Genomic DNA, 18,653 nt, shown 5'->3' on the forward strand with positions numbered 1-18,653 from the left:
AGAGTCGCATAGTTTCTTTCCATTCTACTCCCGTGTGGTCAACCATTCTTGCACTAGCACTTGTGTCACAGTTTGTTCCAAACAAGCCATGAGTGGCAAGCCAGAAATAAGCCAACAGTAAACCGTGGCTTATATCGGATTTACCACTCGTGTTTCAAACAAACCACAATCCAGCTTCATACAAGGCAGCATGCTGTGCTGTAATGTCGCTTGTACCATGAACAGCATCCGTGGAGGCTGGGGGCTTGTTTGAGTTTAAGCTGCGGTTCAGAAGAAAGTGTAACTTAGTGTGATATGCAAACTAGTTCATTATGAGCAAATGGAAGGTGTGCCCAAATCAGAAATGCCAAATTGCGGGAGGAGGCAATGGTGCCCAATGGCCTCTCAAGCCTCTGGGCATCTCTGTAGCACCTACTCATATCTTCCTCCTTTCCCCATAATTTGCCCTTTAGGGAACATGTTCTCCAGCTGTTTTTTGTGTGAGAGAGGTGCCTCTGGACATTGTAGACACACACTTTGTATTTCATGGTGGGGTTTGTCCCTTTTTTAGGGCTTTGCTTCTGGACATTGTTCAAAGAGGCGGTTCAGGACCTCTTTCACAAGATATTGATTTTGGACAGCAGAAGTGGTTATCTTTGTGTAACAAAAATCCAGACCACACCCATACTTTCAGGATCTCTCTCCCCACCCCCCACCCCTGGTAGTTCATGTTTTTCTGTTCTGTTTTCATGGCATTATGTCGTCCTGCAGGACTTACCAGCCAGATTTTAGCTTGCATGTTTTACCATGTTGGCTCATTAATATTTTTTGTCTTCCCCTTTTAATTTTTTTTTAACACTCTAGCTGCAAGCCCCCAGTGTGAAGGGCTTTGATTTTGCAAAGCAGCATTTAGGGCAGCACAACAAAGATGACATCCTGATCATACATGAGCCAACTCCTCTACCGGGACCAATTAAGGACACCACACCCTCCGAAAACGGTGACCTGCCGAGCCCCAAAGCAAAGATCTCTTCAAAGCCATCCAAGAATGTCCGACACAGAGGGAGGTCAGTTCAGCTGATGAGAAGCTGCTTGGCATGGATTAAAGTTAATTAGTTATGGGGGATTATTTTTGCTTCATAAGGGCTTTTATTTCTCAGTTTGAATAGCCTTTGCTCAGGAAGCTGCCTTTTACATTAATCCACCAGGATTTGTGTCTCGTTCTTTTTTTAGGTTCTTCTGCTGCGCTTCTTAATTGTAGTGATTTTTCACTTAGAAGTATGAGATGAGCCAGGACAGGCAGTGGGCATGTGGGCACTAAACGTGATTGCACAGCTAAACTGTCTGATCTTTCTAGCCTTTACAACCTGGTGGGTAAACGGACAGAAGTCAATTCATAGCTAAAGTCCAAGGTGATTCTTTCATTCCCTGCCTTGTTCACCTCTTAAATGCTCATTTCAATTCCAAATTGGATTGCTCATGGAGACCATAAGACTAGCAAGCCACAAAAGCCCCCTTTGTGCCATTAAGAGAAAGTGCTTCTTGGCCCCACCCCAGCCCCACCCCTTTGTGCCGGCTCAGCTCTTCCCCCCCCCAAATGCCTATGCTCTCCTGGTGGGAATCTGCTAAGGGTCACATGCGCTCAGCACATGGAAGTCTTGAGAGCAGCACTAGTCAGTGCATGGTTTTGCATGTGGGACGGAGCTACAGTGAGCCCAGTTCCTAGAGGTTGGCTGCCTCTGTATATGGAGGGTCTATTTTAGTTTATGGATGGATTGATACTATTTATAGGCTTGCATACAACCAAAGTATAGAGGTGGCTTATAAATAAGAACAAGTTTTTTTTTAAAATAAAAAAAAATCACCACCACAGTAAAAATTCAACAACATAAATTAATAAAACTGAACTATAGAGTCAGAAAACAGAAAGCACTTTGAAAGCAGGCTGCATAGCATTAAATCAGTTAAAAGCACAATGCAGAGGAATAGAAAGCTTACAGAGGCTAAACAAGTCTTGTGTCTGAATGAGAAGCCACCTGAGAACCTTAGGTTCTGTCATGGAAGAAAGGTAAAACCTAAACATGCAAAATAATATACAGCTATTTTAATTTTTCTTTGTTTGATGCCTGCAGAGTTTCCCCATCAGATGCTGACTCCACAGCAAGTGAGCAGTCCAGTGGCCGAGAAACAGGAGAAGGGCCTGCAAGACCACAGATAGCTGCAAATGAAGTGAAGCCACACAGAGTCAACAAGTCTGGTATGTTGCCTTCTCATGCACCACACTCTTCTTCCTGTCTCCATTCACACAGGTGTGCCAGGAATAGGGACTCTGCTGAGTCATTTGTCTGGGCGCAGCTTGAAATGCATCTATTATTATTATTATTTATATATACCACACGGCTAGAAGGCAAATTGACATCACAGAACAGAGAAATACATTTAAATGATGCAGTTGAATGAAGCCACACTCAACGGACAGCTTACAGAGTTTTAAGCCAGGATGTCTGTACAGTTGTGTGGTATTCTATCCCAGTGCTGTAGTCATTCAGCTCTGATTCAGTCCTTAAAAACAACAACAAAATGCAGTGCATTTCTCCAGAATGCAGGTGGTGGTGGTGATGATAGGTGGTTTAAAGCAGTCACACCTCAAAAAAACAAACCCCTGTGTATCGCACAGTGAAGCATCATGGAAGCATGCATTCATTCTGCATTGCTAGTGCGCACTCATAAAAAACCTGTGCCATTTGCTTTTTTAAACATTTGAATCAACTCCCTTTTGTTGAAATTTGGAAATTGATATACCTGTGTTCTTTATGGGAGCATCTGGCTCTCCTTCTGTCACTACTTGCTGAATTACAATGACACTGTTTTCATCTTTCTCTTGATGCTCCAGGAGTAAACCGAGTGGGTAAGTTCCCCCCCAAAATGTGCAGTAAGCCTAAGATGAGAGAGTCTTAATTGTAAATGTGTGTGGAGAGGGCTTGGCTTTCAGTGCCTAATAGCTAGGGCTGGCTTTTGGATGTTTCCTCATGTTCTAGCCAATGGGAACCATTAAAGGCATCCCATCTGCCAGTAAAGGATAAACTAATTATATGCACAGAGGAAGTTGCTTCCGTTTTACCTATTCTTGGCTGAAAGCGGCTCTCTTGTTGGCGTCTCTCACATCACTTGCTACCTGGCTATTCAACTGGAGACGACAGGAACTGAATCTCAGCCTTCTGCATGCAAAACATGGGCTCTATTGTCTAACTGTTCCTCTCCCTTCTATATGATACATGTTATCATGGAACTTTGAAGTGTCAGGCATAGCCCTATTGGCTTTAGCCCAAACGTAGCAGAGTTTTCCTGCACAGCGAGGAAGCTAGTTGCGGCAGTAATGACAAGTCAGCTAGACTCAGAATAACTATTTACAGGATTTATTAAAAGGAGAAAATAAAACCAGCAGAGTTTCTGCATGCAAAACAAAGCAAAATAAACCCTCTCTTTCTCTCTCTCAAAACCATACACAGCACTTCTACTCCTAACACACCTCACTTCAAACTGAGCTAGCAAACCCTTGATAACAGAGCAGAGTGCTGGTCGTTAACCAATCAGAGTGAGTAGTTTCTAGGTCAAGCAGACCTGGGCTTTCTGCCAAGAGTAAATTGACACCAGCCTGAGTTAATTGTGCGAAGCTAGAATCTGCAAGTTTCCCACGAGAACCAATTAACAGAAACTGAACACCCCCTCACAGATTCTGCTGAACAATTAACATCAAATACACCTATGTAGGAGATCATTTTTCCAGCAAACCTAAACCCTTGCACATTCGCTTGTTCTTTATCTTTGCCAATGGTTTAGTTAACACATCTGCTACATTTTCTTCACTTGATACATAAGTACAGGTGATTACATTGTCTTGTACACAGCAACGTACATTTTGGTATTTTACAGAGATATGTTTGGAACGTGATTTGAAACCCTCTGTTTTACTTAAGGTTATACAAGCTTGATTATCAATGTAAACTTGTACTGGTTCTCCACAATTTACATTTAAATCTGCTAACAAATGCTTGAAATAAATCACCTCGTTGCACAATTCACTCAATGCGGCGTACTCTGATTCTGTTGATGACACACTTACAACGTCTTGCTTGCGTGACCGCCAGCTGATTAAAGCTCCACCGACCATTATGACTAGTCCTGTGACAGATTTTCTATCCGGCAAATTTCCCCAGTCACTATCACAGTAGCAACTCAACATTTCATCCTCTGAAGAATTTAATTGTAACATATAGCCAATTGTCTGTTTGAGATACCTCAGAACTTGTTTTACCCCTTTCCAGGCATTTAGTGTGGGTTTTGAGACCAATCTACTTAATATGCCTACTGCATAGCTAATATCAGGTCTGGACCACTGTGCTATATACAATAAACTTCCAATTACAGAGTGATATACATCAGGATGTTCAAATTCAGGACTCTCATCTATATGAAGTGTTTTTATGAAACCTGGATCCATAGGCACCACTGCCCCTTTGCAATCCTGCATCCTGTATGTAGTCAGTAGTTGTTTAACTTTGTTCTGCTGACTAATTAGGCAGCTGCCATCTTGGGCCCAGCACACTTCCAACCCTAGATATGTCCTAACCGGGCCTAAGTCTTTCACTTTGAACTTACTGGACAATTGTTTGGCAAACCTTTTAGTTTGTTTATCTGTTTTGCAGGCATACAAAACATCATCTACATAAATCAGACAAAACTCTTGATCACTGCCTGTACCACGTACATAAACACAATTGTCAGCTGTACTCTGCTTGAAACCAAATGACACTAAGGCCTCATGGAAACATTTGTTCCAAGATCTTGCAGCCTGTTTGAGACCGTATAGAGCTTTGTTTAATTTCAACACTCTATTGGAACCTGTCTCATAACCAGGCGGTTCGGCTAGATACAGGTCTTCTGATATTGACGCATGTAAATATGCAGTCTGAATGTCAAAATGGTTTAACAGGAGTTTTCTCTTTGCTCCAAGCGTTAAAATCAGCCTTACACTGTCTCCCTTAGCAGTAGGGGAAAAAGTCTCGTCATAATCTTTTCCAGGCCTCTGAGAGTATCCTTGAGCCACTAAACGAGCTTTGTATTTGTACTCTCCTGTCACCAGAGGTTTAAGTTTGTACACCCACCTGCAGCCTACAATCTTTGCCCCCTCAGGCGCTGCTACTGGTGTAAAAACCTTGTGCTCATTCAGAGAGGACATCTCTTCCTCCATTGCCTGTTTCCAGAGCTCTGCCTCCTCTTTTGGTAACTTTAACACCTCCTGAAAACTCTTGGGTTCTGCAATTACACTAAACACATTTGCAGTATCTGGGGAAAAACGCACCGGAGGCACTCCTTTGTTTTGTCTTTTAGATCTTCTGGGAGAAAATTTTTCTTCTGACCCACTTTCCTCCTCAGAACTACGACCTCTCTTTTGTTGCTTAGCAACTGGTCTTTGGCTAACTCCACTTTCTTGAGAGCTCTTATCTGAACTTTCCTCCCCCTCAGACTCTGATTCTCTATGTCTACTTTCAGAGTCATGAAGCTCCTGGGAAGGTTCAAACCAAACCTCAGTATTGGCATGTAGTCTCTCCCAGCCACTATGTTCACAAAAACTGGCATTCCTGGAGATCACAATGCCATTTGTCCCTTCAGCAAAGCGGAAACCTTTTCCCAGCTCCTGGTAACCCACAAACACTAACTGTTTGGTCTTAGGATCTCCCTTCTTCCTCATTTGTTTCGGAATTAATACCCAGGCTTTTGATCCAAACACATGCAAATGGTCAATTTTGGGTTTTTTCTGAAACAATTTAAAGTACGGGGTTGTACCTATTGTTTGATGAAAGAGCCTGTTTTGGAGATAACACGCGGTGAGCATGCTCTCCCCCCAATAAGACATGGGCAAATCAGCATCGTCAAGCATGGCAAACATCATATCTTGTAAAGATCTGTTTTTTCGCTCTGCAACGCCATTCTCCTCTGGGGAAAAAACGTTCGTTTTCCTATGCCCAATGCCACGCTTTTGTAACCAATCTTTAAAGGCATTTGACATAAATTCGCCACCTCTGTCCGTCTGAATCCTTTTGAGTTTAATGGACAGAAATCTTTCCACAGATGCCTCCCAGCCTTTAAACTTAGTGAACACGTCACCCTTATTCTTCATGGGAAAAACCCAGGAATAACGTGTGGCGTCATCCACAATTGTTAGTGAAAAGCGTGATCCACCCCTGCTTACAGCAAATGGACCAATTACGTCCATGTGAACCAGCTGTAGCGGTGCCTCACTAACTCTGTCGCTTCTGGGGTAAGAGACTCTGTGGGTTTTAACCTTTTTACACGCATTACAATCAAGGTACTTGTTACAACTCTTTAAATTACCCCCATCAGCCAATTCAGACATTTTTAGTACACTTTTCCAGCAAGCATGCCCCATTTTCCTATGCAATAAGTGCACACAGTTGTCATGTATAGCTTTGTTATTCACTGCAGGCTGAGATTTACTGACTACTGCTGCAACTTGAGATCCTGCTTTAAGCCAAAACAAGCCTCCCTCTGACTTAGCAGTGCCTAAAATCTCACCAGCCTTCTTAAAAATGCAACTGTCTCCTTCAAAATGCACTTTAAACCCAGCTTTTAGCAAACAATCTACAGACATCAGATTGCTCCTTAATGACGGCACACAAAGTACATTTTGCAGGCATTCACGAAGACAAGGAACAAAAACTGCACCCCCCCGAAATCACTTCGGAAGTACTTCCGTCTGCTAGAGCCACCTGGCTGCGCTGTGCTGAGTTCTTGGAAACAAACAATTCATCTGAATTTACGATGTGGCGAGATGCTCCCGAATCGACCACCCAGACCGCTTGTTTCTCATCAGCAATCTTGACCTCGCCGGTCACCAGCCGAGCCGACTGTTTTCGTTTGAAGAATTTCTTTTTTCGCTGCTGCTGCTGCTGATCTCGTCTCTGCTCCTGCACTGGCAACTGGGACTTGACCAACTCCGGACATTGTCGTTTTAGATGCGCTGAAGACCCACATCGGAAACAACGCCTAACAGCAAACGCTGACTCCTCACCGGTACGCTGCTTTTGCTTCACCTCTGGCTCGGCATGAGAACTCCTTCCAAACCGCCCGCCTGTAGAAGCCTCTGCAGCCAACGACCTTTCTTGCCGCTTCTGCCATTCTTCAATCAAACGCCCAGTAACGTAACTGACGGATAAATCACGCTCCTGCATGCCTTCTAGAGACAAAACTAAATTATCCCAGCTTTCCGGGAGAGAACTCAAAATAATAGCCACCTTCTCCTGCTGGTCTAACGCACAGTCTCTTTCCTGTAGCGCAGCAAACTTTAACTGTAAACTGTGTAGGTGTTCCTGCATTGTAACCCCAGGCTGTAACATTGCCTTGTACAATGCCTTGCGAATGAACAGCTTGGAAACCGCTGTCTCACGCACATGGAGTTCTTTAAGTGCTTGCCACACACCTCTAGCTGTCTTGATTCCCCTCACATACGGCAACTGGGAATCTTCCAGCCCCAAGACAATTGTGGCCCTTGCTCTTTGGTTGTTATCGAGGTCTTCATCATCAGGCTTCACAGGAAACTTACTCACCACTTGCCAGAGACGATCCCTCTGCAGCACTGCCTGCATGCGTTCCGACCACAGCAAGTAATTGGAGTCATTCAGACGCTCAAAAGCCATCTGAACTGGTTGTGAGGCCATCTTGAGAGCGATGTCCCTGGAACCCGGAACCAGCTACTCACGACCACCGAGAGAGAAAACAGGAACCACAGCACCCAGCACTCACACGCTGCAGCTGTTGTCCTTGTGTCCGCTGCGTCACCAGCTCACCACGGTCAGGAACCAGCCAGAGACAACAACTTCTGGAACTACTGGAACCAACGCCGTTGATGCTGACACCACTGCAACTCAGGCTGGCAGCACAATGCCCATAACCTCATGGAACTTTGAAGTGTCAGGCATAGCCCTATTGGCTTTAGCCCAAACGTAGCAGAGTTTTCCTGCACAGCGAGGAAGCTAGTTGCGGCAGTAATGACAAGTCAGCTAGACTCAGAATAACTATTTACAGGATTTATTAAAAGGAGAAAATAAAACCAGCAGAGTTTCTGCATACAAAACAAAGCAAAATAAACCCTCTCTTTCTCTCTCTCAAAACCATACACAGCACTTCTACTCCTAACACACCTCACTTCAAACTGAGCTAGCAAACCCTTGATAACAGAGCAGAGTGCTGGTCGTTAACCAATCAGAGTGAGTAGTTTCTAGGTCAAGCAGACCTGGGCTTTCTGCCAAGAGTAAATTGACACCAGCCTGAGTTAATTGTGCGAAGCTAGAATCTGCAAGTTTCCCACGAGAACCAATTAACAGAAACTGAACATGTTAATGGGTGTAATAGTGCCCCACTGTTCATAAACAAGTCCTATTTGAGAAGGGAAAAATAGAATGGGGTAGCCAGAAATACCCACCTGGTATTTCCAAATGCTTCTTTCACCCTCTACAGAATTTCGTGTGTGTGGTTACCTATTTCTAAAAAAGGCTTTGCTGTGCTCCTTAAAATGAAAACAACAACTCTGGGGCATTGTTATATGCACATATTTAGCCCATAAGCCACATCAAAGCGGGAAAGAACACAAGACTCATTCGTGTAATACGTTTAGCATTGTATTGTCCATCTCAGTTTAGCCTTTTCCAGCCTTTTTGAATCTCATCATCTTCTCAATTTGCCAAAGATTAAATGGGCTGTTCATTGAGAACTATCATGTGGCTTCTATAAGAAAAACCTTTTAAACCCTGGAAAGTGAAGTGAAACTATTTTTGGCATAAGGAGCGATTCTGGCTGTAGTGGATAAACCTTCTAGGAATTAATTAACTTGTACTGTGTGCAGCGTTTGAACTGCCCTCTATTTGTCTTTCTCGGTGTATTTATTGTAGGCCCTTTTCCATCCACAAAATAGAAGAGCTTCTTGCTCTCAGCTCTCCTCTACCCCACACCACACTTAAACCTGTAGCTGCAAGGGTGATACAAACACAGAGAAACAGACAGGCAGACAGATTGAGACAGAGAGACTGAGAGATGTTGAAAGCACTGCAGAACTAGCTTCAAAATATTCAAGTAACAGTGTGAGTCACCCAGAGGAAAACAAAGTCATTTATTTTTTATTTTTAAGGGCCTTTCTAGACTGCTGTTGAGCCCTAAACAAGGGCCCCAAATTGGTGTACAGTACAGGAAAACAAGAGAATCATTGAACAATTCAAAATATTACAAGCAACATCTAATCAAAGAATGAGCACAGAGAACAGAACAATTATCTAAAGGCCTTGCCTGTCTTACAATCTCTCTCTCTCTGTCTTTCTGTCTGTCTGTCTGTCTCTCTCTCTCTCTCTCTTTCTGTGTGTGTGTGTGTGTGTGTGTGTGTGTCACAACCCTGTACACTCATGTTATTATTACTGTGGTAATTTGTTTTTGTTCAAAAGGTGTAATTCAGATGGTGGGCCAATCTCTTGATGCCGATTTTTTTTTGCAAAACCTTCCTTTCTTTGGGGCTTGAAACAATATTTACTACCTTTCATTCATACTTTTAAAAATCCAGGCCCTCCGCAGATCAGCAATGGAACAGAGCAGCACTCTTCAGCCTCCATCTTTGAGCATGTGGACAGAATGTCACGCTCCTCGGAGGTCAGCCGAAGGGTTCCTAGCAAGATCCAGTTGATTGCCATGCAGCCAATCGCAGCACCTCCGGTTCAGAACCAGCCACTTGCTGACCGAGTAGCAGAGACCAACAAGATTAACAAGGAGGTAATCAATCCGTTCGGTAAACTGCCTTACAGCCCGTGAAAGCACCTTGCACTAAGTGCATAGATACACCATGGACATACAGAAAATATTGTTTTTACACCATACAAGTAAAGCACTCTTATGCATCTTCTCACAGTCATGGCTTCCCCCAAAGAACCAGGGAGCAGTAGTTTCTTAAGGATGGTGAGACCTCCCACAGAGCTACACTTCCCAGCAGCCTTAATGTATTACAGTCCCCAGGCTTCTTTTGAGGAAGTCATGACAGTTAAAGTGGCACAAGAGCGTTTTAAATGTATGGTGTGGGTGTGACATAAGAAAAGTCATTTAATAAAGATCCCTAGTTCCTCCCCTCCCCAACCCACTTAGAACCACAGTTCCCAAAATTCCCTGAGGAAAGGGAATGACTGAATAGGTTCACTGAACCACAGTTCCCAGAATTGTTTGCTGCAAGCCATGATCTACCTTTTGAGTGTCACCTGGAGTGTCTAGAGCTCAGCTGGGGAATCTCAGGGCTCACAGGCCCTCCTCTTTCAAACCTGGGCACCTGTGTTTTAGTAATCCTACTCTTGAATGTGACCACAGCCTTACCTTGCTGAACTAAGCCATGCAAGTGTGTGGGTTCTTAGGGAAACAGGAGTGTGAACAGCAGAGAGGAGTAAGCTTCTTCCATTCTAAGAGCAGTTTCTTCCATGCAACAATTCCTTAGCGTAAATCCCAGTTCTGCAGGGGATGGTTGAAAGGGAAGGGCAGGGAAAGGAGATATTTATTATTGTGTGTGCCCGTGTTCAGTCAGGAGAAAGAGAGAGAGGGAACGTTCGCAATAAACCCTCAGCAAGCCTTTGTCCAGACACTGATGAAAGGAGGAGATTAAAAATGGTGGAAGAGGGGAAATGGATGAACCTGGCCTCTCTGTATGCGTTGATTTTGATTCCTTCCATTCAGCTTCCACTGGAGCAGATAATTCTGAATCTCTGCAGTGAAGATCATGTGACAAGTCGGTCAGTCCCAAAACAGACACAGGAGACTTAATTATACCCTAAGAATTCAGGTCTAGTTCAGAGTAGAGGTGTTTTCCTCCGAGTTGGATAGTTCTTACTGTTATGCACTAAGAAAGGAAGTATTTTGAGTTGTGTCTCTTAATTCCCACCCACCCACCCCCCATTTCCGCTGTCAGAGGCAGTATATTTTATTTAAACAATTAGGCTTTAGTACAATGAAAATATATACAGTACATATTTTAAAAAATCACATACACATCACTACGTTAAAAACATCACAACACCAGCCCTTTCCTTAAAAGTAAACCACCCTAACAGAGAAGAAAGTTCCAAAGGGCTGATTGCAGCAAGCAACTGATTCTGTAGGTTCACCCCATATATATTTAAAAACAGGGAGAATAAGATTACAAGATAATAAAATAATAATAGAAATCGTTAAAAAGAATGAATGGCTTTAAATATAGTGGAAGACAAGGTTCATATTTCTACCAAACATACCAAATATTCGTGAATGTTGTCAAATAAACCCCTATTTAGTGGGAATGTGCCAACTATGAGATTGTTTGGTCTAATGTTAATCCGTAAGCATGCATTCACACATGCATGCATGCACACCCACACATTTTTCACTGTGCAAGCTTCACCGATAACTGCAGTCTAGATCTCTTCTAATTTCCGTGCTGCTGGGCTTTTATGGCAACCTGCAGGAAGTATAATTTGCAGCTTGTCAAACATTTTTATTAGCATTGTGTGTTCCTCCCCTCTGTCTCTTAATTACCCATGCTGTGTTAATCATTATGCGGTATGTAAAAATTCTTCTACCTGGAATGAGTGTGAATGAATTGCAAGCTGGAGAATGAGATATTGAGGTGTAAGCTGGAGGTCCATTCAGCTTTTTGCTTCCAAACTCTACACAGTCACTTTCCATCAAAGCAGAGAGAAGTTGTGCGTTCCAAAACGTTTATGCCCCTCTCTTTCTTTTTTCAAGATACAGACAGCTCTGAGGCATAAATCTGAAATTGAGCATCATCGCAACAAGATCAGACTTCGAGCCAAGCGCAAAGGACACTATGAGTTTCCGATCGTGGATGATATGGTTATCATCGACACCAAAGAGCAGCAGAGAATGTACCGCAAGGCGCAGATGCAGATAGACAAGATCTTGGACCCTGGAGGCAATATGCCTACTGTCTTCATAGAACACAGAAAGAGGTAACAGCAACACAGAGACAGCCGGGGATGGAATTCTTTCTCTGCTAAATGTGAAAGTGTGCAAATGCTTGTCCTAAAAGATAACAAGGTAGGCATGGAGATTAGACAGAACAGGAAGTCAACCACAGAATGCACATTTAACAAAAAATACGGTACTTTTTATCATAAACGCTTAAAGGAAGTCCAATATAAAATGCTCATTTAAAACAGCACAATTAGCAAGAGGATAAAAGTATTATCATAAGCATAGAACATAGCTGCTACTGTGGCTTCCAGCCCTGCCAGTGGCAGTTCATGGTGGGCGGCTGCTGTGGAAGTTCAGGCTCAAGGACCTGGGTCTGCGCTAAGAGACAGCCAAGGTGGTCTCTGGCCTCTTCAGCTGCCTCAGCTTTTGTAGCTGGAGTCAGTCAGGGCTCTGCTCTCCCAGGCCAGGTGGGAAAAGACCTGGGAGCAGGTCTTCCAGGACTCATAGCCAGGATAGTCTCACAGCAAGACGTGATTGCAAAGGAACAATAGGAAGCAACCTCTAAGCCCCTGAAAGTTCCTTTGCAACTGTGGCCTTACCTGTCCCACACCTAATGTCATGTAAGTGGCAGGTAAGTGACAGGCAGGTGTGGCTGGCTGAAAATGGCCCGTGGGCTAGTAGTTCCCCACCAATGTGCTACATGAGCAAACCTTCATAATGTAAGGTTTGCACACTCCACATTCCCCTCGCTTCCTGAATCGGCAGGAGAAGGACATCTGAGTTTAGTTTCAGAATTTCAGCTTGACGTTATGTACAACTTAGGAATTCTCTTTAAAGCATACTGGTTAACGCCCCCTCAGCACGCTACAAACAAACAGGAGCTTAAAGACTAAGTAGGAGAATTGAAGCATTGCCACACACCCCCTCCCCACCCCCTCCTCCTCTTTTCTTCCCAGCCTATTACTGCATGCAACACTAATGTCTCACAACAAATGAAACTGATCTGTAGAAAGCACAACATGAAAAAAAGACAATGCACGTATTTTTGTAAACTAAGAAATATTTAATAAAAAAATATTTATTAAAAAGAAAACATACTGGTTAACGTAATATCCCAACTGCAAAAGCCATTGTTTTAAGTTGACTTAACATTAAAATAACCAGTTTGGTTTAAAGCGGGATCCCTGGTGGGGACACACAAGCCCAAGGCTTTGATTGGTCCATGTAGTACTAAATCATATTTTTCTGTTATGTGCAAATGATGCCTTTGTGTCCAGATTACTGATTAGCTGACTAAGATAAACTTACACCATTAATTCAGCTTTATAGTTTGACCGGTGACAGCGCCATGTGATGTGGCTCTTTTATCTGTTTGCTTGCTATTTGTCAGTGATATTTATCTATTTATTTAGATTTGGCCAAAACTCTCAGAGCCAATTCCACCAATAAATGCAATACAACACAACAAATAAAAGCAATAAACAGCAACAATGGATTAAAAGTCCCCGCATAGAGCTTCCAGAGACAAATGGAAACTGAAAAGGCTATAAAGACTCAGCAAATCAAAAAGCTTTTATTTGACTCAGATTCTACAAAAACTCTTAAATTTATGAAAGATGCTATCTTGAAAAAAGGCTCAGAACTGCCCCTCCCCCAACTGGGATGCTCCTAGGAAGCCCTAAGATGTTTTGCTTTCTCCTTCTTTTTATTTTTACCTAGTTCTCGAGCCAAACGTTCTCCGAAGCAGCGTCGGAGGCATCAGATTAATGGAAGTCCAATGGATGCAGACAAGGACCGGCTAATTACAACTGACAGCGATGGGACTTACAAGAGACCTCCAGGAGTCAACAACTCTGCATATATTGTATGTTTAAAACCTTTTGGAAGGCAACATTTTCTTTCTACTTGTATGATGAGTTGCGGGTTGTGGGAAAGGCTTTCAGGAAGCACTAGCCTTGCTGGCTTGAGTCTGAATAATGCAAGAACCCACTGTGAATTACAGCCTTGTGAAACCATGAGCTTTCACAACAAACGTCTTGTGCATAGCCCTTGCTCAAATCCATTATCTAGTATACCTGCCCAGAGTGGCCAGGGCAACCCAGCCAGTTGGGCGGGGTATAAATAATAAAAGAAGTAGTAGTAGTAGTAGTAGTAGTAGGGCAGGTGTAACTGGCTACTCAAGAAGTCTTCATTCATTGTGGACCAATTCACTCTGCAAACCCAAAGTTGAGCAAGAGGTTTTCAGTTTCTTGTTGGCATCAGTGCTCCTGGATTATGCACAACTCACCACCAAAGAGATACGCTATTAATGATTTGCATGCATACCTTGTAATGTCTGCAGGTAGATGTGCAAAATGCCACACACAGACGGCATCATTGCAACACGTAAAACTGTTCTTGAAACGCTGGGAACTTTGACAATATAACAGCTGTTCAGGCCGTGCTTTCCTCCTTATGCTGCCATCTTCCCGTTACCTTTGCAGTCTGATCCTGACCTTCCTGCCGAACCCCAGACGCCTTCTTCAACTGATTTGGGGAAGTACTCAGGCCTTCCCCCACACCCTGCCCAATACATCCCTCCTCAGCCATCCATTGAAGAGGCCCGGCAGACAATGCATTCTCTCCTGGATGATGCCTTCGCCCTGGTGGCCCCGAGTAGCCAAGCATCCAATTCTGCTGCCATCACGCACTCCGGAGGGTCGGCGGGGCAGCCCACAAACACTCCTGTTCGAGCAGCGAGGGACACTCCCAGCAGCCAGTGGGGGTCACCGTATGGTCAAACACACACAGTAAGCAGCCCAGTTGGTGGTCATTTCAAGACTCGACTGTGCAGTTTTAGAGCCTATCCTTACTTTGGCCATTGTGCTTTCATGGTTTTTATCTCTTCAGTCCATTCTCTCCCCAATATTCGGGGTGGTTTAGGTTTAATTCTACTGTGTATGCATGGATTTCCAGCACTCTCGAATCTTGGTATTTTTCTTGTTTACTCCTGGCATGCATTCTGCATAAGGATGCTACAACCAGGGGGAATCCACTGTTTGCAGACCTTACCACAGCTAACTTTGAGCTTTTTTTACAAGTGGCATATAAATTTTTATGAAATAAAACTAATTCTGTTGTTGTGGTGACAAAGGTGAGGCTGGCAAGCAAGTGTAGCCACGCTCAGTAAGCAGAAAATTTGCAAGCAGGGCTGATGCAGTGAGGTGCAGTGCAGGCACAGCAGTGGGAGAGTCAGATTGGCTCTGCTATCGCGCCTGCACCATACTGACTTCCCTGCTGCCTCACCCACCTCCGTCTCAGTGAGCGGCAGTGATCCTATCATTGGGAAGCCATGTAAACAGCACCCCCCACCTTGCCCCGCTTTGCTGAATGATGCTGATTTGCTGTATGGCTGAAGAGACCTACAGCCCTGTAAATAATGTAACGGCTTATAAATCCAGAAAATTCAGATATATTACTATGAGTGATAGTAACTTTCAGAACGCAACTTTCTAAAAACAAGATTACTTGCTTATGGGCTGATTAATCCCCTCCAGTACTGCTGAGAGAGGGTGTTTAGAAATTCTCCTTATCCGTTTTACTTAACTGTGAGTTCCCACGCCATTCAAACAGGGGTTTTAGCTAACAGTAACTGGTTGGTTTCAACAAGCCAGCTTCGTTACCTAAGGTTTGAAGTTGCCTTGATTTAAAACTAACCCTAGTTAATGTTAAACTGCACTCCCCTGTTTGGATGACAGAGGAAGTAGGGGTTAAAGCAGGCATAGGCAAACTCCGGCCCTCCAGATGTTTGGGACTACAACTCCCATCATCCCTGACCACTGGTCCTGTTAGCTAATGATGATGGGAATTGTAGTCCTAAACATCTGGAGGGCTGGAGTTTGCCTATGCCTGGGTTAAAGGAAAGCAAATGCTTTTGCCCAATCTCTTGGCAGATCCTGGGAGGGGGTTAGGCACACTGACATATCACTAAGCCATGTTTTAGTGTTATGTCTGAATGCAGCCATTGTGATGTATCAATAAGTGGTTTTTAATCTCCATTTGTTCAGAAATGTTCAGAAACTAGAGCCATGGATCGTTTTAATTTTAAATCCCTCTTTAAAATGTTTTTTTTTCCTTTCTGATGCATGGTCTTTTTCCAGAGATACATGGAATTTGGGATGACTCCTCCAACTGCTCCAGGCCTGCTACAAAGGTAGTTCCCTGACAGTTTGTTTGATTCATGTGTTTCTTCTAGTTGATGTTTTTATTCCAAGTAGACCAGAAATCGTCAGCAACTGTGGGAGATGGTTACTTCAGATGCTTCTTTCTTCCTGATCTTGTGCCAGATTTTGAGGTACTAACTAGACATTATGATGGGGGACACAGGTGCTGGCATGGTTCAGTCCCTGTCTGGTTTTACACAGCATCTCGTGTGATGTCGTTGGGCTGTGCCCTTCCCAACGGTGGCCAGGGATCTGTGGCAGAAATAAGGGAGCGCCCCGTGTGGCAGCTTAGGTCCATGCATTATGTAATGACTAATTCAGGGGTCCCCAAACTAAGGCCATGTGCCAGATAAGGCCTGAGGGACTCATTTATCCAGCCCGCAGTGACCCCCGCTGCTGCCGCCAGCTCTTACCAGCGCCACGCTGCGCTGTGCGGCTGCCCACTTCTAGGCCAGAGGAGCACCAGAAATAGCTTGCGCGCATGCGCAAATGTTATTTGCGCATGCGCAAGCATTATTTCCGGTGCACATCCCAGGCGGAGGAGGCCCGTTCACATGCACACAAGCTATTTCCGGTGCTCCTCTGACCCGGAAGTGCACCGGAAATAGCGTGTGCGCATGCGTATGGGCACGCGCTCCCCTGCCCTCCAGCCTGCTGCGCAATTGGCGCTGGAGACACTGGCCCAAGGCACCGTAAGTTTGCTGACCCCTGGACTAATTGCATCCTGACCATCATGTGAGCTACTGCATTGTTTGCTTTTGTGTTTGTGTCAAACGTTCACAAACTGCTTTCTTTTTCACACATGACAGTGAGACAGCAAGCAGGAGTAAAATCAGATTTTCTGCTGTGCTCATAACAAGGCGATGTAGCATCCTTTTGTCCTAAACTGCACCAGCCGCAATTGCGATAAAACACTTAACTGCCCTCGAATTTTCTTCTTTCAGAGTAGGCAGCTATTTCTGGATTAGGCAATTTGGATGGTGATTTATTCTTCATTACTGAAAAGAGAAAGTGAGCAAGCCCTTTCAGTCATTACCTAATGAATGCTGTCTGGTTATCTGAACCCCATTCATTTTTTGTGTGGAAGCCCCATTGAATTTAATGGAGTTGGTGAACTTTAGGGGTGGAGGAAGAAAAGTTGCTGTTATACCAAACTGTTAATCAATGTCACAGTCAAGTGGTTCAGAAAACCAGTTCTTGGAACAGTGACTGGAAAAACAAATTGGTCTTTTTCTCTGCAGTAATGTAATTAAGATTATCAGTGGGCTGGAACCAAGCTGGGTTCTGCATGTATTGCTCATGTAACTCCTTTCCAGTACGGTAAGACAGAAAAGCTCCAGCACCTAGACAGCACTTAACTGAAATGCAGTGCAAAATTGGGAGCGGGGTACCAGGGTGGGGGGGAGGGTTGATATTCTGCATTTAAACTTTCTGATTGTTCAAGCAGAAATCAAAGTTCTGAAATTTGAAAGATGGTAAATACATGCTTATTGCATAGCTCTTAATTGTCGTGTTTCTCCAAGAACTTGGCATAGTCAAATTTCAAAGAGGCAAAATCAAAACAAGCAATAATGTTAGGAGGGAAGGAATCACCATCATCATTAATGAAAAATGAAATAGAAAAATCAGTGGATTGAATGAATGGAATTTTGCTTTGTCAGAAGCACAACAGACGAATAAGAGCTAAAATACCCAGTTTGCGAAAAAATTGATCACATTTGCCTAAATACCAAATGCTGTCATTTTTCGATCTTAAAATTTGATTTTGAGGGACTTTAATAGTTGAATTAGCCAGTTGTCAGGCAATAGCTGTAAATCTTATGTAATAGTTTACACATTTAGTACAGCAGTGGTGTCCCTAACTGGGAATGTTAAAAACACTTGAATTAGGGACTGTGTTTTGCAAGCATGTTTAAATCTGGAGTTTGATTTGAAAATTGAGAACCTACTCGATCTAGCAGTGAACGGAAAGCCCTGCCTCCCACATAATCTCCATTGTTTTATTCAATAATATATTGGGTTGCAGGTTTCCTCAGCAGCTAGGCAAAATGTACAAATACGTACCATAGCATATATTTAAAGTTTGTGGATAATTATTAGAGACCACTCCCAGCCTGTGCAGGCTTTGGCCTCAACTGTGGCAGCTCTACAACAAACTTCTTGCCTTTCCTCTGTCCTTAAAAGACTATGGGATGTTTTCAGTCGAGAAGGGGCACTACAATGGAGGTTTGCTCTATATATTATTGTTTTATTTTTTAAAATTTATATCCCACCCTTCCCCCCGAAGGAGCTTAGACACAGCAATCATAAAACATTTAAAATCCAACAGCTAAAAGCAGTTCTATATTTTTTATTTAAAAATTATTAAAAACAGTGATCTCAGGGTTGCCAGGAACAGTATCTGTCAGCTTCGTGTGCTGTTTTCATTCTTTTCTATGCCTAAAGGACTTCTGGCTAGATCTT

At 43.5% G+C, this 18,653-nt stretch overlaps 1 protein-coding gene across 5 annotated transcripts in view; it reads left to right on the forward strand.

The window, feature by feature from the left end:
- Window positions 1–18,653, forward strand: part of KIAA1549 (KIAA1549 ortholog) — a 111,498-nt gene that overhangs the window by 83,184 nt on the left and 9,661 nt on the right. For 3 of the 5 annotated variants that reach the window (XM_028747613.2, XM_028747609.2, XM_028747611.2), the window contains 8 exons: window positions 844–1,046; window positions 2,112–2,236; window positions 2,873–2,887; window positions 9,608–9,813; window positions 11,800–12,023; window positions 13,708–13,852; window positions 14,472–14,777; window positions 16,128–16,180. In XM_028747613.2, coding sequence (XP_028603446.2) covers window positions 844–1,046; window positions 2,112–2,236; window positions 2,873–2,887; window positions 9,608–9,813; window positions 11,800–12,023; window positions 13,708–13,852; window positions 14,472–14,777; window positions 16,128–16,180 — 1,277 coding nt within the window. The remainder of the gene's footprint in view (window positions 1–843; window positions 1,047–2,111; window positions 2,237–2,872; window positions 2,888–9,607; window positions 9,814–11,799; window positions 12,024–13,707; window positions 13,853–14,471; window positions 14,778–16,127; window positions 16,181–18,653) is intronic. The other 2 variants (XM_028747610.2, XM_028747612.2) reach the window with 1 other exon arrangement.

Source organism: Podarcis muralis, chromosome 10 (assembly GCF_964188315.1).
Source record: "Podarcis muralis chromosome 10, rPodMur119.hap1.1, whole genome shotgun sequence".
Classification (NCBI taxonomy): Eukaryota; Metazoa; Chordata; class Lepidosauria; order Squamata; family Lacertidae; genus Podarcis; species Podarcis muralis.